This window comes from Cyprinodon variegatus, unplaced genomic scaffold, assembly GCF_000732505.1.
Source record: "Cyprinodon variegatus isolate N-32 unplaced genomic scaffold, C_variegatus-1.0 Scaffold46, whole genome shotgun sequence".
In the NCBI taxonomy this organism is placed as follows: domain Eukaryota; kingdom Metazoa; phylum Chordata; class Actinopteri; order Cyprinodontiformes; family Cyprinodontidae; genus Cyprinodon; species Cyprinodon variegatus.
Window position 1 is genome coordinate 1,146,264 of NW_015150499.1, and position 23,258 is coordinate 1,169,521.

General features: G+C 36.5%; 1 protein-coding gene across 1 annotated transcript in view; it reads left to right on the forward strand.

The window, feature by feature from the left end:
• The first annotated feature begins 678 nt into the window (after window positions 1–678).
• The window catches only part of kcnh7 (potassium channel, voltage gated eag related subfamily H, member 7), a 47,384-nt gene continuing 24,804 nt past the window's right edge, over window positions 679–23,258 (forward strand). The window contains exons 1-3 of the mRNA XM_015370431.1: window positions 679–1,076; window positions 1,273–1,503; window positions 19,099–19,254. Of these exons, the coding sequence (XP_015225917.1) occupies window positions 1,001–1,076; window positions 1,273–1,503; window positions 19,099–19,254 (463 nt within the window). The 5' untranslated portion in view covers window positions 679–1,000. The remainder of the gene's footprint in view (window positions 1,077–1,272; window positions 1,504–19,098; window positions 19,255–23,258) is intronic.

Here is a 23,258-nt window from a genome sequence, read left to right on the forward strand (position 1 = left end):
TTATTTGCAGAAAAGCCATACTTATTAACAGAACATCTTATAGGGGTGCTCCAATGCTATCCTTATCATACCTGTATGTTAGACAGAGAACCAGTTCTGAGGACGGCTACTCTGGATTTTAGTGGCATTTTAAAGGATTTTCTTTGTAAAGCAACTGTGAAAGCAGCATTTCACTGTTCTGTTATTGCGCAACTCAAGAAAAACCTTCGACTTTACCACATGTAAACGCTCCCTGGCTTCTGTTTGTAAAAAATACACAGTACATAAATTACTTTGTTATTTATTTGTTTGCATGCTTTGAATTAGTTATTTAACTAAATACATCTTACCTTGCACTGGTACGCACGGGGAATTTCGAGCTCTTTGATTGAGACACATCGATTTTTAAAATCATTAGAGATCTAGCAGACCTTGTTTGTGCTGAATATTGATGTCTGAAGGGTTGATGTTTTTGCTTCATGAGACAGATGCATTTTGATTCTTAACAATCAGTCCCTGCTGGGAGAAAAAAGAAGTGAAGGTTACAATTAGCGCAAAGTCTTTCCTCAGGTTTTAATGCAGCTGTAGTGCACAAGCAGAGCTGCCTAAGCCCACTGAGAGCAGCGTCACTCCTCTGGCATATTATCCAGCGTCCAGTGTGAGCGCCACACACACACCGAGACGGAGGACGTCAGGATCGCACCCCATCTTCAGTGCGAAATGCTCCGCGTATCGGATCTCACTCAAGCTTTCCTCCCCGAATCCGTCCGGCGTTTCGGCGAGGAGGCATTCTCACGCTCCGGTATACAAGCAGGGTAAAGAACTCCAAGTGAAGGAAGGAGGTTTAATTTAGAATAGGTATTGAAAAAAATTAAAAATAAAAGTGGAAAGAGGTTTCACCCCCTGTCCGCAAGTAGAGGATGCAAGAGGAACCATCACAAAGACGCAGCATCTGCAACTTCAGGATTTACTTATAAAGGCGCTTTTTTATTGGAGGTCGTGGAATTATCAGCGTGTAAACATGCCTGTAAGAAGAGGTCACGTTGCGCCACAAAACACGTTCCTTGGATTAATCATTAGGAAATTCGAGGGGCAGAGTGAGTATTCTTTTTAAATGCCCTACATGTATTTCAACATAAGAGTAATAATAGATTCTCACCTTCTTTTCTCTCAGAAATTCAAAAAATAGGAATAAGAATGTGTTCATTTTTTCCAGCGTTATGTATATGTATATGCAATATGATTTTTGTGTATTTTTTCATAAATAAGTGGAGTTTGTTTTCTTCATTACAGATCGCAAATTTGTAATAGCCAATGCCAGGGTTGAGAATTGTGCAATTATCTACTGTAACGATGGTTTCTGTGAGATGACGGGATTCTCAAGACCAGACATCATGCAGAAGCCTTGCACCTGTGACTTTCTCCACGGGGACCTCACCGAAAAGGAGGCGATCAACCAGGTGGCGCAGGCTGTGCTTGGCTCTGAGGAGCGCAAGGTGGAGATCACCTACTACAGGAAGGATGGTGAGTAACTGGCATGGAAAAGCAGCAGCGGATCTTGCATTAGTGGCACCCTGGGGCACATCAGACCTCTTTCTGGCTTAGTATAGAAAGTATAGAATACTTTACACAAAGTTGCATTTAGATTAACTTTGAATTAATATAGCCCCATTAATTATGGGCTTCTCTGTTGCATTCAGTGTTTTCCACTTTTCATTGCCTCTCCTTTATATTGCTCTAATGTGCGCAGAGTTTTTCACTGTCTGGGAACAGAAATGGGAAGGGTACAAATATCAGGGCTTCAAAAACATACATATGAGATGCCAGTGTGAGGACATATTTTACTGAGTTGCTTAGTTTGTTTTAAACTGTTTAAGGATGGATTGAGTAGCTCTGCCCTATCCCCTCTTGCTGCTGCACAATAGTCAGCTGGCTGAAAGAAAGCTGTTACTTTTCCCCCTCACTTACAGTACAAAAACAAAAATGTAACTGTTTGAAAATATTACAGTAAATATTACAGTGCGAGAAATTCTCTTCATTTGGAAATATTAAAATAGTCCCCTCTTTATTCTCATATAAACTCTCCGTCTCAAAGTCAATACTTTCTTAAAGGCAACTACAAAACCAACTTCTTGTGGAGGTATCTGTTTCCAGTTTAAATCCAAGAGCCTGACTAACACCTTTAAATAAACTGTGTCCACTGCTAATATGGGCAGAAACGTGTGCCATTAGAAATTGCCCCATTCATGTAATTTGCAGTTAAATAGTAAATTAATTTCACTACATTGAAACCTAATCTAACAGTGTGAAACTGAATTAATTAGCATTTGTTGCATTTTGGTTTTTAATTCAGTTATACAATTAGTTTTCGGCTTGAAAATTTTGTTTCTTTGTGTTAGGCAACTTAGGCCTCATGTAGGAAGTGTGGGTATGTGCAAAAATATTGAAGCGAAATCTTTCAAGCACAACTTGGCATGTACATAAAAAACATGTGAATACATGCGTTATCTCACACAAACTTTAAACCTGCTGTGAAAATGTGATGTAGCAAAGCAAAATGTTTAAATCTAAATTAACAATCTATAAACCCCATCTAAATACACTGAAATATGACTCCTTTTTATTTAACACAAGGGTTGAAGAACTAGATGCTTTTTTTGTCCATGAATATGAACTTTCATGACTTAATGTTTTAAAGGGACTAGTAGCAGGATAAGGAAATGAGAGTCTTGAATGACATGAATGGCAATGCGGGTAATGGCAACTGCAGATAGGCTATTGTCATAGTCCTCCACTAATAGATAAACAATGACGATTTCCTTTATCAAAGCTGTTGGGGGCACGCATGCAGCGTCAATTGCCGTCACATCCCTATCCCTTCTGCACTGGAAGCGCATTGTGAAAAATACAGCCTATTCAAGCCAATAGAAAGATACGAGGGTGGGCTCGTTGTGGTTTTGGATTTTAAGGCTTCATTGGCCATTAGCATTGGACATGTATGTGTATTCTTAAATGATTTCTTCTTGCAGTTTGTTTACCTATAACCCATTTACGGTTACTTTCATTCTAACTAAAAAGGCAAGTTTATTTTAATTGCATATTTCAGTAAAAAGATGCTTCAAAGTGTTTTAGATGAATTAAACAGTAGTTGAAATAAGTTTAGATAATAGGAGCAAAATAAAATCTGAATTAAAGCAAGGAAAGATAAAAAGCATGTTAAAAGCAGGTATTAAAGCAAGTATATGTTTAATGGAATGCAGTATGTGTTCCGAGTTTTGACTGAACTGCACATAATGATGGATGGCTTATTAGCTGGTTTACACTGACCAGCCTCACAGAGGGGCCCTAGGAGGAACCTTTGGTCCAGCACGTCACTGCGTTATGTGCAGCTGGAGTGTTTGCAGCTGATGGACAGTTCTGTTTTTTATCCGTCAGCCCTAAGCCACCTCACTTCAGGCAAATGGGATGACCTCACTTAATATTATTCAATATATATAATGCAGTTTATTATTTAATATAAACTCCACCTGAATGGACAGAATTATGATATAAAGTAAGAATTTAAAAACGTAATCTATGGTTGTCCTCATTCTGCTATAAGGACACCATCTGTTAATGAATTTTTGCTTTTATGAATGGAAAGCTTTTTTATTGAGTAGATGTACACCTATTTGGTGCTCACAAATGTAAAGGAACAGACTTCAAGCAGGCTTTGTGTACAACTTCTTACTTCCGTTCTTTCTTTTTTTATTTGAGGTCCTGAATGGTTATAAACATTGATTATACTTTACATAGTTTGTGTAGGCAACATGGGGGCATTTTTAAATAAACAACTCAGTTAGTTACTTTTTATGTGACAAGCAAGGATCATGCTGCACATTTTTGTGAACACAACTGGCACCTTTGTTGAGCATTATAACGTGAGATTTCCATTTCTATTTAATTGATCCTAATTATACAGTGCAACTTTAGAGAGTCAAGAGTGTTATATAGTTGCATGACTATGTGTGAATATGTAGCTCCTCAGAACTTTCTTATCAGTTTGCCTCAAGGCAGATGGGAACAGGTTAGCTAGTCCTTCAGCCTCTTGGATCCATTTTAAAATACAACAAACATAGCCACTAATATAAAAGCCCTAATGGCTATCTTCACAGTAATTTGTATATATTCAATATATTAGCTTGTAATCTCTTTGGAATACCAGTCAAACTACCAAAGATCATCTTAGCATGTAGGACGAGGCAAGTCCGCTGGAAGTCGGAGTGCTGGGGGTGCTGTAGCACCAAGAGGGATACTTTAAAAAAAAAATGTATGAAAATACTTTGCACAATTTATAAATTTCTTAATAATATTTTAGGAAATTATTTTTATTTTTATTTTACTATTAGGTGTATTTGGATTTTTATTATTATTTTGAGGCATAATCAACACAAGTTCACTGAAGTTACGTTGTCATGGCAATGTCAATCAAGCTAGTGGTGACTATAAGAGATATCCCACACGCTGCAGCAGACTACTAAATTTACATAGTGTAATAACGGAAACGAGGAGGAATTATGGCACAGAAATGCATTTCAGATTCATCCGCTCATCAGAGACTTTATCTCCATGAACCCAGAGCGCACCTCAACAGTTGAACCATGTTAACAGAGCACCCTGCCTGTAGCTGAAAATAAGAGCATGGTGCCGCCGTGCACTTTCATATCTATATGTGCAGTTTAACGTAACCATAGTGTTTTATAGTGTTATTTTGATCTTGTTTTCTTTGTGTAAAGGAGAACTGTTCATTAATGTTTAAATAGTGTAATCATATAATTATTTCCTTGCGGTTTACATAAAGGGATTTTGGATCTAATAGAGTCATGTATGGCATAAACAGAGTCACTCAGGTTCATGCCAACTGACCAAATCTACGTTGTTATGAGACCTGAGAACTGATGATGTCTAAGTGTTACAGACACTGGTTGGTCATATACAGTTAATTGTATATGACAAAGTCATAAATCTCAATCTATTTACTTATTTTAATTTTTATTGTATTTTAAATAGGCCTATGGTTCATAGGTCTTTTCTCCGAAAAAACAAAGACATTTTCACAGCGCCACTGTTTAAAATTACTTCCAGCGGCCATGGGACAAGGGAAATACAGAAAAAAACTAAAGAGTGTCAAACAAAGCATTCAGTAGACTTTACAACAAAAGGGAAACCTGCTCATCCTTGGCTGGAAGTCTAAATAAATGACCAAATTCTTATTTTTGGCACAACTGACTGATGCTAAGACCAGAAAGGCTCATCGTCCATTTCAGAATCTGACACTGAGTGAAGATGCTATCGATGCAAACCATGAAGCATCCTTTTTTACCTGCTTACAGTACGCCTTGTTGCAGCTCCTGTCTTTATCCCCCAAGTCATCACTTATGTTGGTTGGTTGCAAACATACAGTACAGAGTCAGTTACACGGAGCACAGCACACATTACCCTAGATAAAAGAAAACAATGAGGGCAGTCAGCTGTAGCTCCAGCCTGTACGTTTAGTCTGAAGGTAATGTACAGTGTAAAAGCCTTTAATGATCCTGAAAAACAATGAAGGTTCTTGAAATCTTACTTGCACGACAATAAACATAAAAAATCATAATGAAAAGGATTATCTTGAAAATAGTACATCTACCATGTTTCTCCAATTGTTTAGATTACGTCACTATGGGTGTGTGAAAGGATATTGCAAAAAATACAATGATTTGGATATTATTTTTTAATCTGTTTTTTAGACTTTTATATCAATGATTAGCAGCATGGTCGTCATTAGTAAGTCTGTTTCCATGTGTATCCCCTACAAAATGCACATCCTTACAGTGGTTTTTACATTTCTAAAGGTAGACAAGCACTCAGAAACTCTGCTTTTCCACAAAAGACCGAAGTGGGTGTGTTAAAGGAGGAACTTTGCTGCATTGCATTCCTCTTTCCATGTATTCATCGCTATGCCTTCTCAGTTCTAATTTCTTTACTGAAAATTTTTGGTGCAACTTGATTATGAGTATTTCTAGTTCATGAATGATGTGGTGTTTCATTTATCAAAGATTGTGTCAGATCTATACAAAGAGTGTGAATATATCTAAAAGTGGACAGTGGTAGAGTTGATGTGAGGGACTGTATGTTTCAACGCCGTTTGTTTTTGATAGATGGCATCCTTTTCTATGGAAAATTTAGTATGCAAGTTTCAGGATTCTTTATGCATCCTGATATCCCTGAACATCTCTATTCTACTGTGCCAAAGTGTCTTGCTTCACTTTTTATTCACACCATAAGAGAAGATTAGAACAGGGGTTTTATAAGGTTATAGATGCTGAACAGGATTTAAGATTTGATGAATTGTGGGAAACAGTAATGAAAGTGACAGATTATACAAAACAGATGAGCCTAGCCACAGCGACTTCATCCTCCCCTCTTTATAGACAGGCATTTTGTTCTAGTAATTCTACTCTGCTGTGTTACATTTGACTGTTGAAGCCACTGAGTGCTAATTCTGGAACATAAGCTTGCTTAACCATACCCTGAAATGATAGTTTCTGTCTATATAAATCAAGTTTTAACTCACACCTGTCAGACTGTTGTGGTACAGTACATGGAGTTGGACACAAATGCAGACAGGCGGAGAGGAGTAACTCAGTAAAATAAAAAGCTTTACATTTTCCAAATAGAAACCTAAAGCAATAAGGTGAACAGAGCAAAATAAAGACTGAAGCAGACATGGTTGATTGGTAAGGCATTAACAGAAAGTAACATTTTCCAGTGAGGAGTAAACAGAACTGAATAATATAGAGCTGGAGTTGAGACAGAGAAAATCGATTGGCGTGACACAGCTGGATTGAAAGAGGCTAATTGACCAAGTGACAAAGATTAAAATGGGAAATTAAATATCAAATGAGCTGAATAGATATGCAGGCCAAAATACGTGAGCGAATCACTACTCACACAATAAAAAAAGAGCTTAAATTTTAAAGTTAAAATGTTCTTTGTAACTTATTCAAGCATGCCAAGAAAACATAAAAGAGAACTGCCTAATTATATTAATCAAGCAAGTTATAATTCCCTCACACCAATCAATGCGTTTTAAGAGCTTAACTGTACATTTCCACATTGAGTAAATGGGCTACTATGCATATGCTACTCTGGCTCTGTCTCTATATCTGGCCTGGGCTGAGATGCAGTCTCTAGCAATGCCTGCTCAACCAGGCTGAGCAACCATTACCTCCATGACCCCAGATAACCTACACACATCAAATGTTAAGCATTGCTAATTTAATGAAACCAAACAGTGCAAGCAAAATGTATATAGTTTTTTTGGGGAGCGAAATATTCACTTTTAAATAAATTGCTTTCACATGAGAGAATGAGAGAGTAAGTTTGCTCCTTTTACATTTTGTCTTTCATCAACATTTATTTTGCATGTGAAATTTTTTCCCCGTCTTGTTTGGAAGAAGACTGAATATTTTGGATATACAAATAAACAGGTTGAGCAGAGGTAACATTCGAGGAGAGTAAATAAGTAATTTAGATATCGAAAAGTAATATAATTGAATACAAAATAACTATTCAAAATTATGATTTTAGTTTTTTTGAAAAAAAAAATCAAGTCAGTGCTATTAATGCTTAGAAATTAACTTACGTTGAGCAAATTTTCATAAATGTGGAGTAGGCTATAATGATTACAAAAAGCAGCATTATTTCCCCAAACTGAAGAAAATCATTAGATAGGAATGTCATGACTGGGAGGATCCAGAATTCAGGCAAGACAGGCAGTGGAATAACTTAAAGTGTTTATCAAAACAATGATAATCTGAGTAGCAGCGACTAGGGCGTATATCACAGGAACATCTATAGGAGAGAAAAACAGGTTAGTGACCACAATAATCTGACAGAAGATGATGTTGGTTTGACAGTTCAGTCTGTGCCCAGAAATCAATGATGATTTCAGCCAGTTGGCTGACAAGATGCAGTGGATGCTGCCAGAGAGTTCCAGATGTGGAAGGCCAGAAGGCTGCAAAACTGATGGCAGATCAGACCTGAGCAGACATAGAAAGGCAAGATAATCCACAGGGTGAAGTCATGTTCAGTCCACAGAAGAATCCAGCAGGAGTCCGAAGACAGTCCAGGCAAACCGATCAGACACGGGCAGGCAGGCTCATAAGTCTGGATACAGAAACAGGTCAGGATCCGGCAAACATTAGCTGTAAGGAACACTCAAAACCTCTCTACACCAAAGGCTCAAGAATACTCTGGCACTGATGGCTGGGACCAAGGAGTTTGAAATGAAGCAGGAGCAGGGGGATCTAATGAGCATTGATGAGAAAAGGTAGAGCTAGACAGGTGAACGAAATGAGCAATCAAATCAGCCATCATCGCCAAAGCCATGACAAGGAAGCATTTACCCTGAGTGATTAAATTATTTCAAAGCTCAAGCTATGAGACCTCAGCAAACCACAGTAAGAATGAATATCCACAAGTGAACAAAATAATGAAAGATGGTTAAATTTTTCACTTTGACGGCATATTTTCTGTTTAATATCATTACCCCTGTATTGACAAATTTTTCCTTTGTCTAATATCAAAATTCATTTGTTATCTTAAACATTTTAGCAAAACCAACATTTACATGTGGAAAAAATACACTTTAGATATTTGATGGCACAATAGAATTTGTTGTTTACATCTGCAAAATCAGAGCCCTGTTTGAATGATGTACTGCAGAGAAAGCAGTCCTAAATCGGAGAGAATTAATACAATGTCACCACTCACTGGCATAAATCCCCAGATTGACCACCTCCTACTGTGCCTTATCTAAATCTTTTTATGGCAAGCATGACATGGCTGCACACAAACAATCTGAGGTCCCTTCTGTTTTTCAGCAGCATGTAATAAATTTGCATGTCCAATTTTAATTTTGACACGAGGCAGTTTATTTCTTTTAGCAATACTCTTGTGTTTAATGACTGTCTGAAAAGGCTTAAGATGAAGGTGCAAACAGCAGTCTCAGTTTTAAGGAGTTCAAATGTAAGTAAAGAAGTAATATTTTATTTAATCAGAAGGAGCCTGATGTTAATAATTGATTAGGGTCCTGACTACACTCTGGACTGCAGATACAAGTTTAATCTACAATCCACAGCCATCAACCTCAATTTCTCTTCCTTTTATGGCTCATCTTTGAACAGTCAAACAATATTTTTTTTGTGTACATGTACTTGGAGTATTGTAAAGGAACTTTGTTTGGTGTCCATATCCTTCTATCATTCATGCCAGTTTTGTGGAGCGTTTGAAAAGAATCTCATGGCTAGAATATTTTAAAAGCAGAGGATGGGAGCTGCTAAACCTTCTAATGTTATAGTTGCCTCGAGTCTCTTTACAATCCTCCCTAGTGTGCATCAGAGCTTCAAGACAACTCCTAATACTCCTCAGAGGAATTTAGAGGGAGCTCATGAATAAAGATGTCAAGGCTGACAGTGCAGTGACTGGGAATGAGCAGCTTACAGAGTAAATGCATTAAACTGGTATGGAGGACCCAGTTCGTGCTCTCCTGGTGCTAGAGGGAAATTAAAGATTCATGCCTTCCTTGAGAGTAATAGACCCATTGATTTAAGAGTGTCTTTAAACTGAAGTCGATTGAATGGAAGTGCATCTGATGCCTCTTCTCCTCAAAGTACAGTATTTCAACAATCAATTCTAAAGGACATTAGCTACAATCCTTTCATTTCCCTATGTGAATGTTTGAAATCACAAAATAAACCATCCTCAGTTCAGACAGGTTCGTAGCCTTATTTGTTTGTTTTTTTTAAACATGTGAGATTTACTCAGTTTTATCATGTAATATGATATGAATTGTAACTTTAAAATCCCTTTTAACTTTAGGTAGTTTTCTTTTTTATTTAATAAAAGGGGATGTCTTAGAAAATGAGGTTTGAATTGATGAATCCTAGTGACAGCAGGAGCAGCATAGCTTTGCTGTTTTTTCCCCCTGAAAAGGCAACAAGTTAAGCTGCTTATATGTACACTGCTTAAAATGAAAGGTAATGCAACGATAGAAATTGCAGAAGCTCTGAAAAGACTTCCCGCATGGGATCTTTTTCTGTGAGTTTCCCTATTTGGGAGAAACCTAGACAGGTTGTAAGAGATTCGTCACATGCAGTCTTCCTCCTGTGTGGATACATAGTCAATGAGAAAAACGCTTTCCCTTAAGGGCTTTGTAAAGCTATCCTATTCCAGAGGGTGTAATAATACTTTGTACCTGAATGAGTCTTAACAAAAGGAAGCTGACACCGTGGAGCAGGGAGAAGTTAAATGGATAATGACTACATAACAGCAGCAGCTTAGCTAAGCACGCTGAATGATCTGGGACATGTGGCGTGCGTGGGTGCAGTGTTTCATAGGTGACTCCCCACCAAGGGGACTGAAGGGCCATGTGCACCCCGTCAAGGCTTCAGTGGCAGGGGAATGAGGGGACATGGGACATAGAGTTCCTCCAGTACACAAGGTGCGTTGTAGGACACTTGGGTGCCTACACTCTGAAAGAGTACATTCATTTTTCATTACGTACAGCCTTCACTGCTCTCTTGCACTGTACTATTCATCATATAAGCTCTCCAAGTAGTAGTATCAAATTATATTGAATTAAGTGCTATGAAAATTTTGGATACATGCTGTAGCTGACATTCATTTCAGACTATAAATATCAGCTTAATTAATGGAGGTATTGGATGAAGATAATTATTAATTAGGATATGATGGCAGCCTTGAAACATCACAACACAAGAAGAATAAAAGATCCTTTTGATGACTCTCATAACTGAGTGATGGAAAGATTTTTATTTTTTTTATACTCTGGCATTTGGCTGATGTATAGATGTTTCTTAACGCCACATACATATGACTGGCTTGTTTCATCCATTTTACTAAACATTCAATGCTCATTGCACAGTTACTGGTGATATACTCAATAGCTGAACTGAGTATTTGCCCTATATATATTTATTTTATTTTATTATCATATGGTAAATGGTAAAATGTTAAATGGTCTGTGCTTATATTATGCTTTTTCAAGTTAGGAAACTTTACCAAAGCACTGTACACTACATTCAGTCATTCACCCATTCACCCAAACACTGAAAATGGCAAGCTACATTGTAGCCACACTTGCCCAGGGGCTTGTTGACAGAAGCTGCTGTACACTGGCTCTGCTGGACCTTCTTGTTGCATGCCAAACTCCTTCATGGTTATATTAGTGGCTCCTTCTGACCCCACTGCCATCCCCAAGAATCATAAAGATGGTTTGATTCCCGTAATGCAAGCATGTCCAAAGTCAGTCCTCATGGGCCACTGTCCTACAGGTTGTCAATTGGTGGTTGAATTTGGTGGCTGAGTCCTCCAAAGGATCACGCCTACATGGACTAGGTGCTTCAAAGACCATGAAAATGAGGAGGCCGGAAGAGTTCCGTTATAGATTTGAAAAGGTCGAGCCTTCCCCAGTTGTAATCGCCCCTCACTTGGCATAAACTCTGTCACTAAGCAACCATGAGAGTTGACACACAAAGCAGGCAAAGAATGGATGCTGAACTTTTCACTACTGTTCATTTTTGTGCTAATTTCATTTTTGAGTGGCTTCAGCTGCAGTAGCATCGGCACAGATATCAGATTTGTAGTTCAAGCACTGCATATCTGTTGGAAACTGACCTTAAATGTCAGTCAAAACTATTTGTACAGAGGCTGATACAAACAAGTCAATAAACCTAAAATTACCTGAGGCCTGAGGACTTACTGACCATTTAAATTACCGTATTTTCCAGACCATAGAGTTCAACTATCTTGAATGATTCTATGATCGATTTATTGTTAAAATACAGTTTTGATTTAAAAAAATCTTTGTTATATTTAAAAATGCTTTAAAATAAAACAAAAATCAGGATATTAGTTGTCTTACAAGTATTTCCCTTTAAAACATGTCATAAACCCAGTTGAGCATTTTCTCCTAAAATGTGAACTAATCCCTCACTGACATTATTTTTTTCGTTTTGTGTATTGTACAGTTTGGCATGTGTGCTTTTTCACCATTTACTGCAAAGTTGTTTAATCATTTATAAGCTGCAAAATTTCTGCTAAATTAAACAAAGTTAAAGAATAGAAATTAGAGTACCATGAACTAGCAAAGGTAAACACAAATGAATCAGTGCAATAGCTGGTGCCTCAGGTTATCGCTGATGGACCTGCACAATCTGAAATAGGATGAAATTAGGCCAGACTGTGTGGCTAACAGTATAACCGAGGAGAGATATTGCCACAAGCCCTAAGGACTTCAAACAAAGGGTGAGTTTGCATGGCCTCTCCCTACATGTCCTACTCTTGACTGACTATGCCCCTAATGTTGTGTTTTGGCCAAAGTAGAATAGCCCTTAAACAGAAACATGTCACATTTCATTAGATAAGGCTTGCAGCTGAGAAGTAGTTGTAGAGCAGCAGCAGTAGTGCTTGGAGAGGATATTGCGTGAGCACTAAAACTTGGTGACTAGCAATACTAAAATAATTAAGGTAGAGGACAAAATAAAAGATTCACATTTAAGTAATATTGAATACAATAGTTTAAACCGCTATTAGATTAAGATGAGTAGGAATCCTTGTGCCTTTAAGATGTCCGACTATAACTGCTTGTGACCTTTGAATTGTCTCTGTAAAAGCATTCAGATGATTGTTTAATTAAGCAGCAGCGTTTTAATAATAAATGATGGAAATGTAATCTAGAGTAATGAAATTTCCATCACGAAAAGGAAGCCAGTCTTAATATGTCATGCCTTCATTCAAGCAGGTGTAAATTACATTTTTTTGGCCCACAAGAAAACACATTATAGATGTCAAGAACTGAATAGCCATTCACTTGTTAATCAATGCAAAATGCCAAGGATGTTAACCACATCTAGCAGCTGTGACTGAGACCACGGCTATTTTTTTTTTTTTTTTTTACTGTAGGGAGTTTTGCCAAAGATCACAATGACTGAATAGCCTGAACCCTATTGTAAAGACATTCAGCTCTATACCTCCAATTAATAAACTCACAGTGGCAGAGGCTAATAATGTGAAACTGTAATAAATGGTTATCCAGAGAATGAATCTGCACATCTTTACTATTTTTACTACGTTTTCTACTTTTAGCAAAGAGAAACATGACTCATTCGCCAGTTTGCTTTAGCTAACTAATATAATATCAATAATATGGTGCTTTACACTTACTACATTGTGCATATAAGGAATTTGTCAACTTGTTATAGGGAGTTTATTTGCTTAAAAAATAACTATTTATAAATAACTTTTTTTTTTCTTTTTGTCAGATTAGCTTTTCTTCAGTTAAGCTGTTCAAGTTAAAATAGATGAAATAGACTGGCCTACAAATGGTAACTGTATCCCAGAAAAGTAAGTATGCACTTCAAGCTTGATGCACAGTACACACTAAAATGATGACACTTTAATTCAATACAAAGTAGCCAGGGTGCACCGTGTAATATAGGGCAAATTAGCTGTCCCTGCAAAATAACTCGACACATAGCCATTCCAAATCAGTGTTGACAAAAGTGAGTACATCTCTCAGGTAAAATCTCCAAATTTTGTTTAAAGTGTCGATATACATCCCAATGTTATTTTCTATTATATTTTAGAGCTCCAGGAGGAGTTCCACTCCTCTAGTGAGACATCTAAGAACTGCCGGGTGTCACTTCACTTTCTGTTTGAGGTAGCCCCACAGAAGCTAAATTTTTTGTATGAAGACATTCATGGCCAGTCCAGCACCTTTACACTCAGTTACAGTCATGTTACCCAATTGCCGAAGGAAGGAGGTTAAGATCTGCCTAAGTAGGTCACAGGATATTCTAGCAATCATGGTTCCCTCAATGAACAGTAGCTCACCACGGCCAGCAGCACTCATGTAGCCCTGGATCATAACACTCCCATCACTGTGCTTGACTATGAGTGAAACAAACTTGTCTTGTAGTACTAACCTGCTTGCCATTATGCACACACATATCTCTATCCAAACCATATACGTTTATTTTGATCTCTTCAGATAACAGCACATGGTCTCAGTAATCCATGTCCTAACTCTGCTTGTCCTCAGAATCTGGTTGTATGCTGTGTTGTGCATCAATTTACAGGAGGCTTCCTTCTGGAGCTACAGCCAAATTGCAGACCAATTTGATGCAGTTTGTAGCTCATGCTCTGAGCACTGACACGCTGACCCCCCACCTCTTCAACTTCTGAAGCAATGCTGGCAGTACTTACACGTCAGTTTTCACAGAAAAAACTCTATATGATGCTGAGCCCATACACTATGCTGAGGTCTGTTCTGACAATGTGTTCTGTAAAGGCACCATCCTGTAGCTCTGTGTTAGGGGTTATCTTCATATCTTACTATAACCTAGGCCAAAGAAAATATTCTGTTGTTCAGATCTTAAAGGATTTCTTTTCCATGAGTTGCCATGTTGAAATTCCAGTTATAAATATGAGAGAGTCTGAGAGCAATACATTTAAATTCAACACATGCTTCACATCTACATTATGAGACCCTACAACACTACCAGGTCATTTGACCCCGGGGAGCAAAAATGATACGTCTGGAACAATTTGGATATTTTCCCTTTGGCTTTACTTCCTTTAGTTGCTAGAGGTTTAAACATTAATTGCTGTTTGTAGAGTTAAGACAAGAGGACAGAAAATGTACACTATTATGCAAGCTCTAACCTGACTACTTTAAGGTGTGTCATATCATCGCTGCTGTCCAATGAATAGATAAGATAAATTCTGCGAAAATGTTGGAATGAGTTACTCTATTCTTACATTATTTGTCCATTTGTTTTTTCAATCAACCAGGTTTTATGAAGTTTCCATGAAGCTAGTTAAGTATTGTGGCATTAATAACAAACAAATCCTTTGGGGGGTTTGACAGGACCCAAATGCAGACACAAAAGAGGTGGCACTGATGGCTGGGACCAAAGAGTTTGAATAGAAGAAGAGGTGGGTACTTGAAGGCTTAATTACAAAAGTTCAACAGAAGCAAAAATCCAAAAACATGAATCCACAAAAATCCCCAAAAAATGCTGAAAATCAGGAATGCTAACAATAAGAAGAGGACAAAGTAATGATGACAACCCAGCAAAGAGTGACTGAGCAGGAGGAGAATAAATGGGAGAGAGAAACAAAGACCAGGCGGCTTAGCAGATTGGGAGCAGGTGTGAACAGAGAAAGAAGAGAGGTAGGGAAAAGGAGACACAACAGGGCAAATAGGAAATATCTAAGAACTCAAATACAATCAAAAATACCTATAACACAACAATGAAAAATAAGACCAATAAAAACTCAAAGATAAAACTTGGAACAAAACCAAAACCATGACATCCTTCTCAGATCTTTAAAAACATATCTAAGCCTTGAAAGTAATAGATCTGAAAGGAAGCTTAACAGAACATTGCTGTGAAGAATATCGATGTCTCAAAAATCCAACCTGTATTACCAGCATTACTTTACTTACAGCGCTTTTGGCATTATGATGGAAGTGTTAAGGTAGGGATAAGGAGAAATGAACCAGATAAGATGAAACAGTCTGCAAAGTTTGCTCAAGCAAGTTTATTACTGTCAAGGTCCATGAAGGTTAAACAAACATATAATAGCACACTGCAACTGCATCAGTTTAAAATTTGTGTGAGGTTTTGTCACTTTAAGAGATTTATTGCAGAAAATGCTTTGTCATCCATCAAAGCTTAGGAGAAGGAAATTTGTTATACCAAAATAAAATACCAAAAATTGCTAGAGGTTGATTACATGGTGAGAATAAACAATTATTATGTGCAACTTCTTAAGCAAAAGAGCCTCACAATATATTGAGACATAATCATTGTTGTAAAGGATTTTAAGTGTATTAAAGTGATGTGTATATTTCCTTTTAGGATAATTAAAGGCCCAAACGTATCACATACCTTGCTCACCCATTGGAAATAAATTTAGGTAAAAATGGTTGACATAATCTACTGAGAAAAATGGCACTCCATCAGAAACATTATACAACATATGACATAAATTGTATCAACAGTTTTGTGAGATAATCATGATTATTACATTATTATTGTTTTGGAGTCTGTATACCATGTGATGATTACTGTTCCTATATTTTAAACTGAGTTTCACCAACATTTCACACTTTAAATTTAAAACATGTGAAAAACTTCAAATTACATATTGCAACAGCCGTTGTAATATATCAGATATATGAACGTCCCAAATCTCTGCTCCACCCTCTTAGTATCAAAGAGAGCACATGAAAAATAACAGGTTTTAAAGGCCAAAGAGCCTTAGTCTTTCCACTACTCCAAACAGAAGCAACAAGGATGCCATACCCTTTGGAAAAGGAGGTTTAATGGCTAAACATGCTTAAAAAATAGGGCTAAGAGGTTTAATGGGATTCAGCAAGAGGCATAATTAGGTAATATCCTCCAATGGGGGGAGATAAAAGGAACCACTTCTTACTTTTCGATTTCTTTACTCTGTAATATAAACCTCTTACAGAGTACCACAAGTTGTAAAAGTGAATTTTGAGATTTAGAATTCACTTTTACTGCTCTTGCAATGTCATCTTTAGAGGCTTTTCTTTAGATCTGTTTTAGCAGAGGTGACATTCAGCAGGAGACTAGATGAGAAAAGGCCCCCGACGGCTCAGCCTTTAAGCATGACTATTGTTTCCCCATCTGTTAAGGTAAAGCTCAGCCCAAAAACTTTCCTACTGAATTTATTACTTCAAGTTTGAGCCCCAACAGCTCTTCACAGCTATCTGAATGTTAATTATTTTATATTTTCTAAGCTACTGTAGATGTAAAGACAGATAGTAGTTATTATTATTATTTTTTTTTTTTTATGAAATATTCTTTACAGCTGAATAATGTACTCATTGGTGTGCAAATATTTTTAGCTTCAACCTTGAGCCATTCAAAAGTGTTATTATATGTAGTTTCTCATACTGTGCATTGTTAGTTGAATAGTTGGCATAAATAAGATATGTGCTTCAGTATCAAATTCAAAGTCCTGGGTCTTTTGAGTTGCAATTCTTTTCTAGCTCCAATAAATATTTTTTTTAACTGGCAATAATGTATATATTTATGTTAAGATATAACATAAACATGCTGGAGTTTGAAAATATTTAGGGGGGTTGGAATACTTCTGCACTTTTTAAAGCAATGTTTGAATAGCCGGGATTAAGGTAAAACTTGTGTTTCTACATATTTGTCCAATGTTGTGTAAATGCTAATTAAGCCTGGTCTGTGTGAAAGGTAGTTAGTATGCTGTCCTAATCTTCCAAGATGACTGTGAAAAGTCTAATACAAAAATAGATTTCCTGGAAGTCAAAGAGTCAACACATTGAGTACTTTGATTGTGACGTTAACGATCTTGTTTTCAGCAAATAACAGTCCTGTATAGATTTCTGTTTTCTTTTTTTTTTTTTTTTGTTCTTCTTGCTAGATTTAAACAGTAAATAAATGTTGTAGTTAAAAAGTGGGGAATTTGCATTACCAAAAACATCCAGTGGAAATGCTTTTTTTCATGAAAAGGGAATCTTCTAGTAAAGGACAAACAGCTGTGTGTTGTTAGGCTCGATGTAGTCCACACCTGCTGCTCCTATTATCTTACCACATATGCAGCTTTATGTTGCACCATTTATTCCTAGCAGTTCCCCTCACATTATATTCATGAAACAATAAATAACAATGTTCCCGGAAAACAATTTATTCACGTTTTCTATTTAAATAATTTCAAGATACTTCAAAGTTGACAATGCATCATTACTTTGTTTCATTTGGATTCATAAACCCATCCAACACATTTCTGGCATGTTGAGGCAGAACAAGCTCGTTATATTTAGTCAGACACCAAGTCTCCTGCTAATGAATGCTGCTGGCAGGGTGTCTGTGTGCCCTGAGGAGATTACAGGGAACACTGGTAATGTGTGTCCTCTCTATAAATGAGCAAGACAGAATGACAGACAGACACTGTACAGTTGCTATTGTGACTTTCTTTAGAGCATAGCGGATAGAAAGTTTTATTGTTGTGGCCAAAGGGTTCAATTTCAAATATCCAGCACAATGTGATTCTCTGGTCTCTGTTCTTCTTAAATTGACTTTAATAGGGCTCATCCATCCATGGAAACCATGCTTCCATTATTATATCATTGCCGGGATTTAAGTACTCACACACAATATATATATATATATATATATATATATTATATATATATTTTTTTTTGATATATATATAATGTTAGGAGAAATATGACATTTGATAGTAATAAAGTAACAATAACAAATGTTGATTCCTGCTTTGCGCTAAGCTTTTGTAGAGGTGGAGCAGGTAAAATCTATCATTTAAGTTTATTTTTAGCGATTTAAACCAACAGTGTCTAAGTTTTTATCTCGAGATATAAATAAATATTAAAACACTAAGCCCCCATAATTTTTCAATAAAAGTATATAATAATTTAATATATAACTTCGAGCACAGCATGTCTTTAATTAAAATAAATATATATTTGCCAGAAAAAAATTGCTCTGAGTTATACATGATTATGTTTGTTTATTAATGTGAATGATCAAAAAGTTATTAGCAGCAGTTAGATTTCCTCAGCCTCTCATGCCAGTTCGATTTCCTCAGCTCTGCTTGGAGCTCCGCTCTCTATTAAACTAAACCAATATTATTGCTGCCTTGGGGTGATTTGACTATTTTTAGTTGTATTCGGTTCTCTGCTGTGTGTTTAGCAGTGATATTTGCCGTGATGTGGACACATTCTGCAGTAGGTTTTCAGCATCAGTGTATTTTCCTTCTTACCAGCCAAACAGACTGATGATCACAGTAAGATAAAAAGGTTATGAGACATAAGGGACTATTTAATAAATTTTTGCCAAAACCCCACTTAATGGCATCCTGTTGCCTGGGCTAAAATTTGATGTCACAGATCCTTATTTCTCTTTAAAATGGATTTAAAAAAAATCTAATTAAGAGATAGAAATCATGTTTCACTTTTTAAAAAATGATACTTTTGTTCTCTTTCAGGGTCTGACTTTCAGTGTACCACTCACGTAATCCCAGTGAAGAATGAAGAAGGCGTGGTGATGATGTTTATTTTGAATTTTGATTACATTGTGGATGAAGGAAGTGACCACTCTACGGAAAACATAAGCCCTGCATCCCCTGCAAAGTCAGATCAAAGTGAGTATCAGATGTACCAGAAGTATATTAGTGACCTTCTGTAAATAGCACCCCATCTTTCCATGCTGTGTGTGTAATAATTTTTTTTTTTTTCACTCTGCTCCATTGCTCCATACCAGAATTTACGATCAAGATAAAAATGGCAAGGCAAGTTTACTTACATGGCATATTTGAGAAGAAAGACTCAAAGACAATTACAAGTAAAAGAACATTAGAGTAGCATGGAGGTGACATGAATGATTAAAGAGAAGAAAGATTAATAATCAAAAAAATATATGTATTTTATTTATTTATTCATTTATAAATAATATATGTATAGTTTAATAGCAATGTATTTTACATTAGAAATTAATATATATTTATTATTTATTGAAAAAAAATGAATCAAAATATTGATTGCAAAACAAAAGATTGATTAGTTATTTTTATAGAATATAATCAATTACCACTTTTAATCTTTATTTATTTAAAGTAATTTTAGGTTTAAATGCAGGTGGAGATTTCTGGGAGTTTATTCCAGATTATTGGAGTTTTGGGACTGCAGAGTAGATTTAAGCTAGAAGAACCGAAAGGTCTGGGCTTTTCTCTATTTCAACTACCAAATTTCTTTTAAAAAGGTTTTTTTTTTTTTTTTTGCTTCATATCAGTAGTTACCTGATTGGTTCAAGCCTTTTTCTGCTGACTCTATTAGTCCCACCTGTCAAATTGCTGCTCGTCTCCATTTTGCTGGCCAGGCTAATATCCGTGAGTCCTGAAGTGTTATACAAGTGGGGCTTCTTTAAGTGGCACTGTGAATAGATGTAGTAATAATTACAATAAGATAATAATGCTTTGAAACGGCAAATTAGATAACCCTACAAAGCTATTAAGCACAAGAAGATGAATGATGAGGTGTCTATATTTGCCTTTGTTTTGTCAGAAAATTCTTAGCTGAAAATTTGAGAAGAGAACATTTTGATAACAAGTGTAACTAGTGATACCTGCTGTTGACTTTCTGTATCTGTGCACCAATATGGGTTAACATTTTATCTAAGAAAAACTTATTTGTTCCAGCAAAGTTATAAAACTGCTGAGATTCACACAGTTCTGTGCTCAGTTACTATACTTACTGCTATTATCAATACAATGTTACAACAACTAAGATGTCAGCATACTTTTAATATTTAATTAAATACATTTTCAGAAATATAAATAAACAATTTAGACCGGAGATGTCCCTAAGTTATAGGATATGTCAGAAAGCCATATTTAATTTGTAGGTTAAGGTTGATTGGAAATCTTCAATTTACCCACTTGAATTTCGATTTAATGGGATATTTCTGTTACCTCCTCAAATAGAAATGTAAAAGCACTATTATTGTTCCTTGAACCTATGATATCAATAAAAGATAAAGATATTCTTTTCTTCTTTTGTTGTTATGGCATAAGACAGCTGACAACATGCTGAATAGCTATTTTAGAAAGACCGCTAAGATGATGGTATATGGGTATTTCAATATTTACTCTGTATGCCCTCTCTCCCTATAGAGAAAGTGGTTTGCCTTATTAGGCAGCCAGCACAGTCCAGTTTACAAGGATGCAGTAACAAGTCCCATGTGAACACAGCGATGTAATGGTTTGCTTTGCTTTGCTCGGCTTGCATCTTTGTATTTTCAATTTAATGTGTATCCGATGTTCTGAAAACAATGAAACATTACAGGCTAGCTATATATTCTTTTCTCTGTATCTGCAGGGCTTTTTCAGTCAGATTGTGCTGCACAGTGTTCATATGTGAATATTATGTCTCTGCATGCAGCCATGCCTCTTTGCTTGGCGCTAACATCGCTAATCAGAGTTGATGGCTTGTGATGAGGTTTCAAAAAGAGAACCTGTGGGTACATGAGACAGATGAACATACGATGTGACTTTAGATTAGTGGAGTCAGAGAGAAAGAGTCTTTTCCCTCACACACACAGCCCATACTTAAAGCATGACCTTAATATTGTCTTTGACTTTGAATTTATCTTACACAACAGGAAGGAATTAACAGACTTGAGACTTCCCGACTGAAGCTGTATTTGAACAAGATCCTTTGCAGAGTCTTACATGTGATATCTTAAATTCAGACATTATTGCAACTGTTTAAGGGCATTAAAATTAATTATTTCAGAAAATATCATTATATTTTTTCAACATTAAGTTTGTGTTAACTTAATGATGTATGTTGCAAAAAGAGATCTAGAGTTTGTCATTGTGGCTCATATTAAGATGCCAAGCCAGAATTTTTAATTACATTCAATACAATTCAAAATTCCTTTATTACTCCTGAAGGGAATTTAAATGTTGCAGCAACTCTTGTAATTTTTTACAAAGGTAATACAAGCTACATATAAAGGTAATATTAGAGGCAAGCTAGCAGAGTTACTCCAACAGCATAATTAAGCAGCATAATCCTAGAATATGCAATAATGTGTTACTGCTTCTTAAAACGTGTTGTTTTCTGCCTCTTTTGCATAAGTTTTACACATTTTGGGTGTTTTATGTGGAAAAGCTTTCATTGCAAACTTCAGTTTCAAAATTGCTCCTGCTAAACTAATTTTCTTCTTCCGACTATTACCAAGCACTTTATGAGAAAAGCTACGAATGGACAAGGAAACTTGGTGATCTTCACACCACATCTTTTAATATGAAGTCCCATTACAGCAAGGCAATATTGAAACCACTCTTTTATTAGATAGTGTTACAGATGCATCTAACAGCAGTTGCAGTTTCATCTCTGTCTTGGGCTCATACAACCATAAAAGGCTTTTTGTTCCCTCCTTATTGTTTCATAATTTATTGCAAATATTACCTATATCACTCAGAGACAAACAATAACTCTGCATTGGACCTTCTTTCTACTTTTCTCCTTTAAAGAAATACAGTATGATTTTTGATATTTTTTGATTTCCTCTAATGCTTTGTAGGCTGCATGTATGTGCAATGTGTAGCATTACTGCCTTGCAGCAAAAGGGTTCTAAGTTCAATTCCCGGCCCAGGAAGTGTGTGTGTGCATGGTTGTGTGTCTCTGTGTTGCCCTGCGACAGACTGGGGACCTGTCCAGGGTGTACCTGGCCTCTCTCCCACCTCTCTCACTGCAGGAGATACACACCAACCCCACTGCAAACCTGAAAAGGACTAAGTGGGAGAGGATGAATGGATGGATACTTTGTAGTTATTGATGGTCAATTTCCAACAAGAAGAGTCATTAAAACAGATTAACATTCAATGGCAAGTTTATAATGTATATTTTGCTGGGATATATTTTGTAGTGTGGGACTCTGGAGGGCATGGGTGCTCAGCATACTTGTTTTCAACAAACTAGTTTTACAGTACCCGGTAGATCATTTGAGCTTTTTGACATGACGCATTATCCTACTGGAAGCAGCCATCAGAAGATGAGTCACAAAGAGATTAACATAATCTGCAACAATCTAAGGCATGTGGCATTCAAACAGGGCTAAGTTTGTATAAAAGGGTTCAAAGTGTGCAAAGAAAATATCTCAACACCATGATACTACTGCTACTTGCCAGAAGCATTGAAACAAAGCAGAGTAAATCCATGCTTGCCTCAACATTCAATGTGTAGGGTATTCAGATACTTTTCTCTACATTTTTAACCTTAGCTTTATATAAGTAAGGGTTACTTCAATGGCTGTGTGTAGTAATTATCCCTTGACATCTGTCACTGACAAGTAATTTTTATTCACACAGCTTCTACTTATTGGATATTTTCCCATTTACCTGTAAACAAGTGAGATGGCAATGCATAAATGTCTTGATGAATCATTACTTTGAAAAAACGGACCAATCTAGAACCGAGGCCTTTTTTCTTTTCCATTCTGTTTCAGTTTCAGCTTTGCTGATTTGATATTTGTGCGAGCAATTAATATATACTTATACATCCTAAATAAATGAGGCCTTTGAGTGTGTTTGACCATCTCTAATCCTTATGACAGGCTATACATTCTCATGCTCATAACATT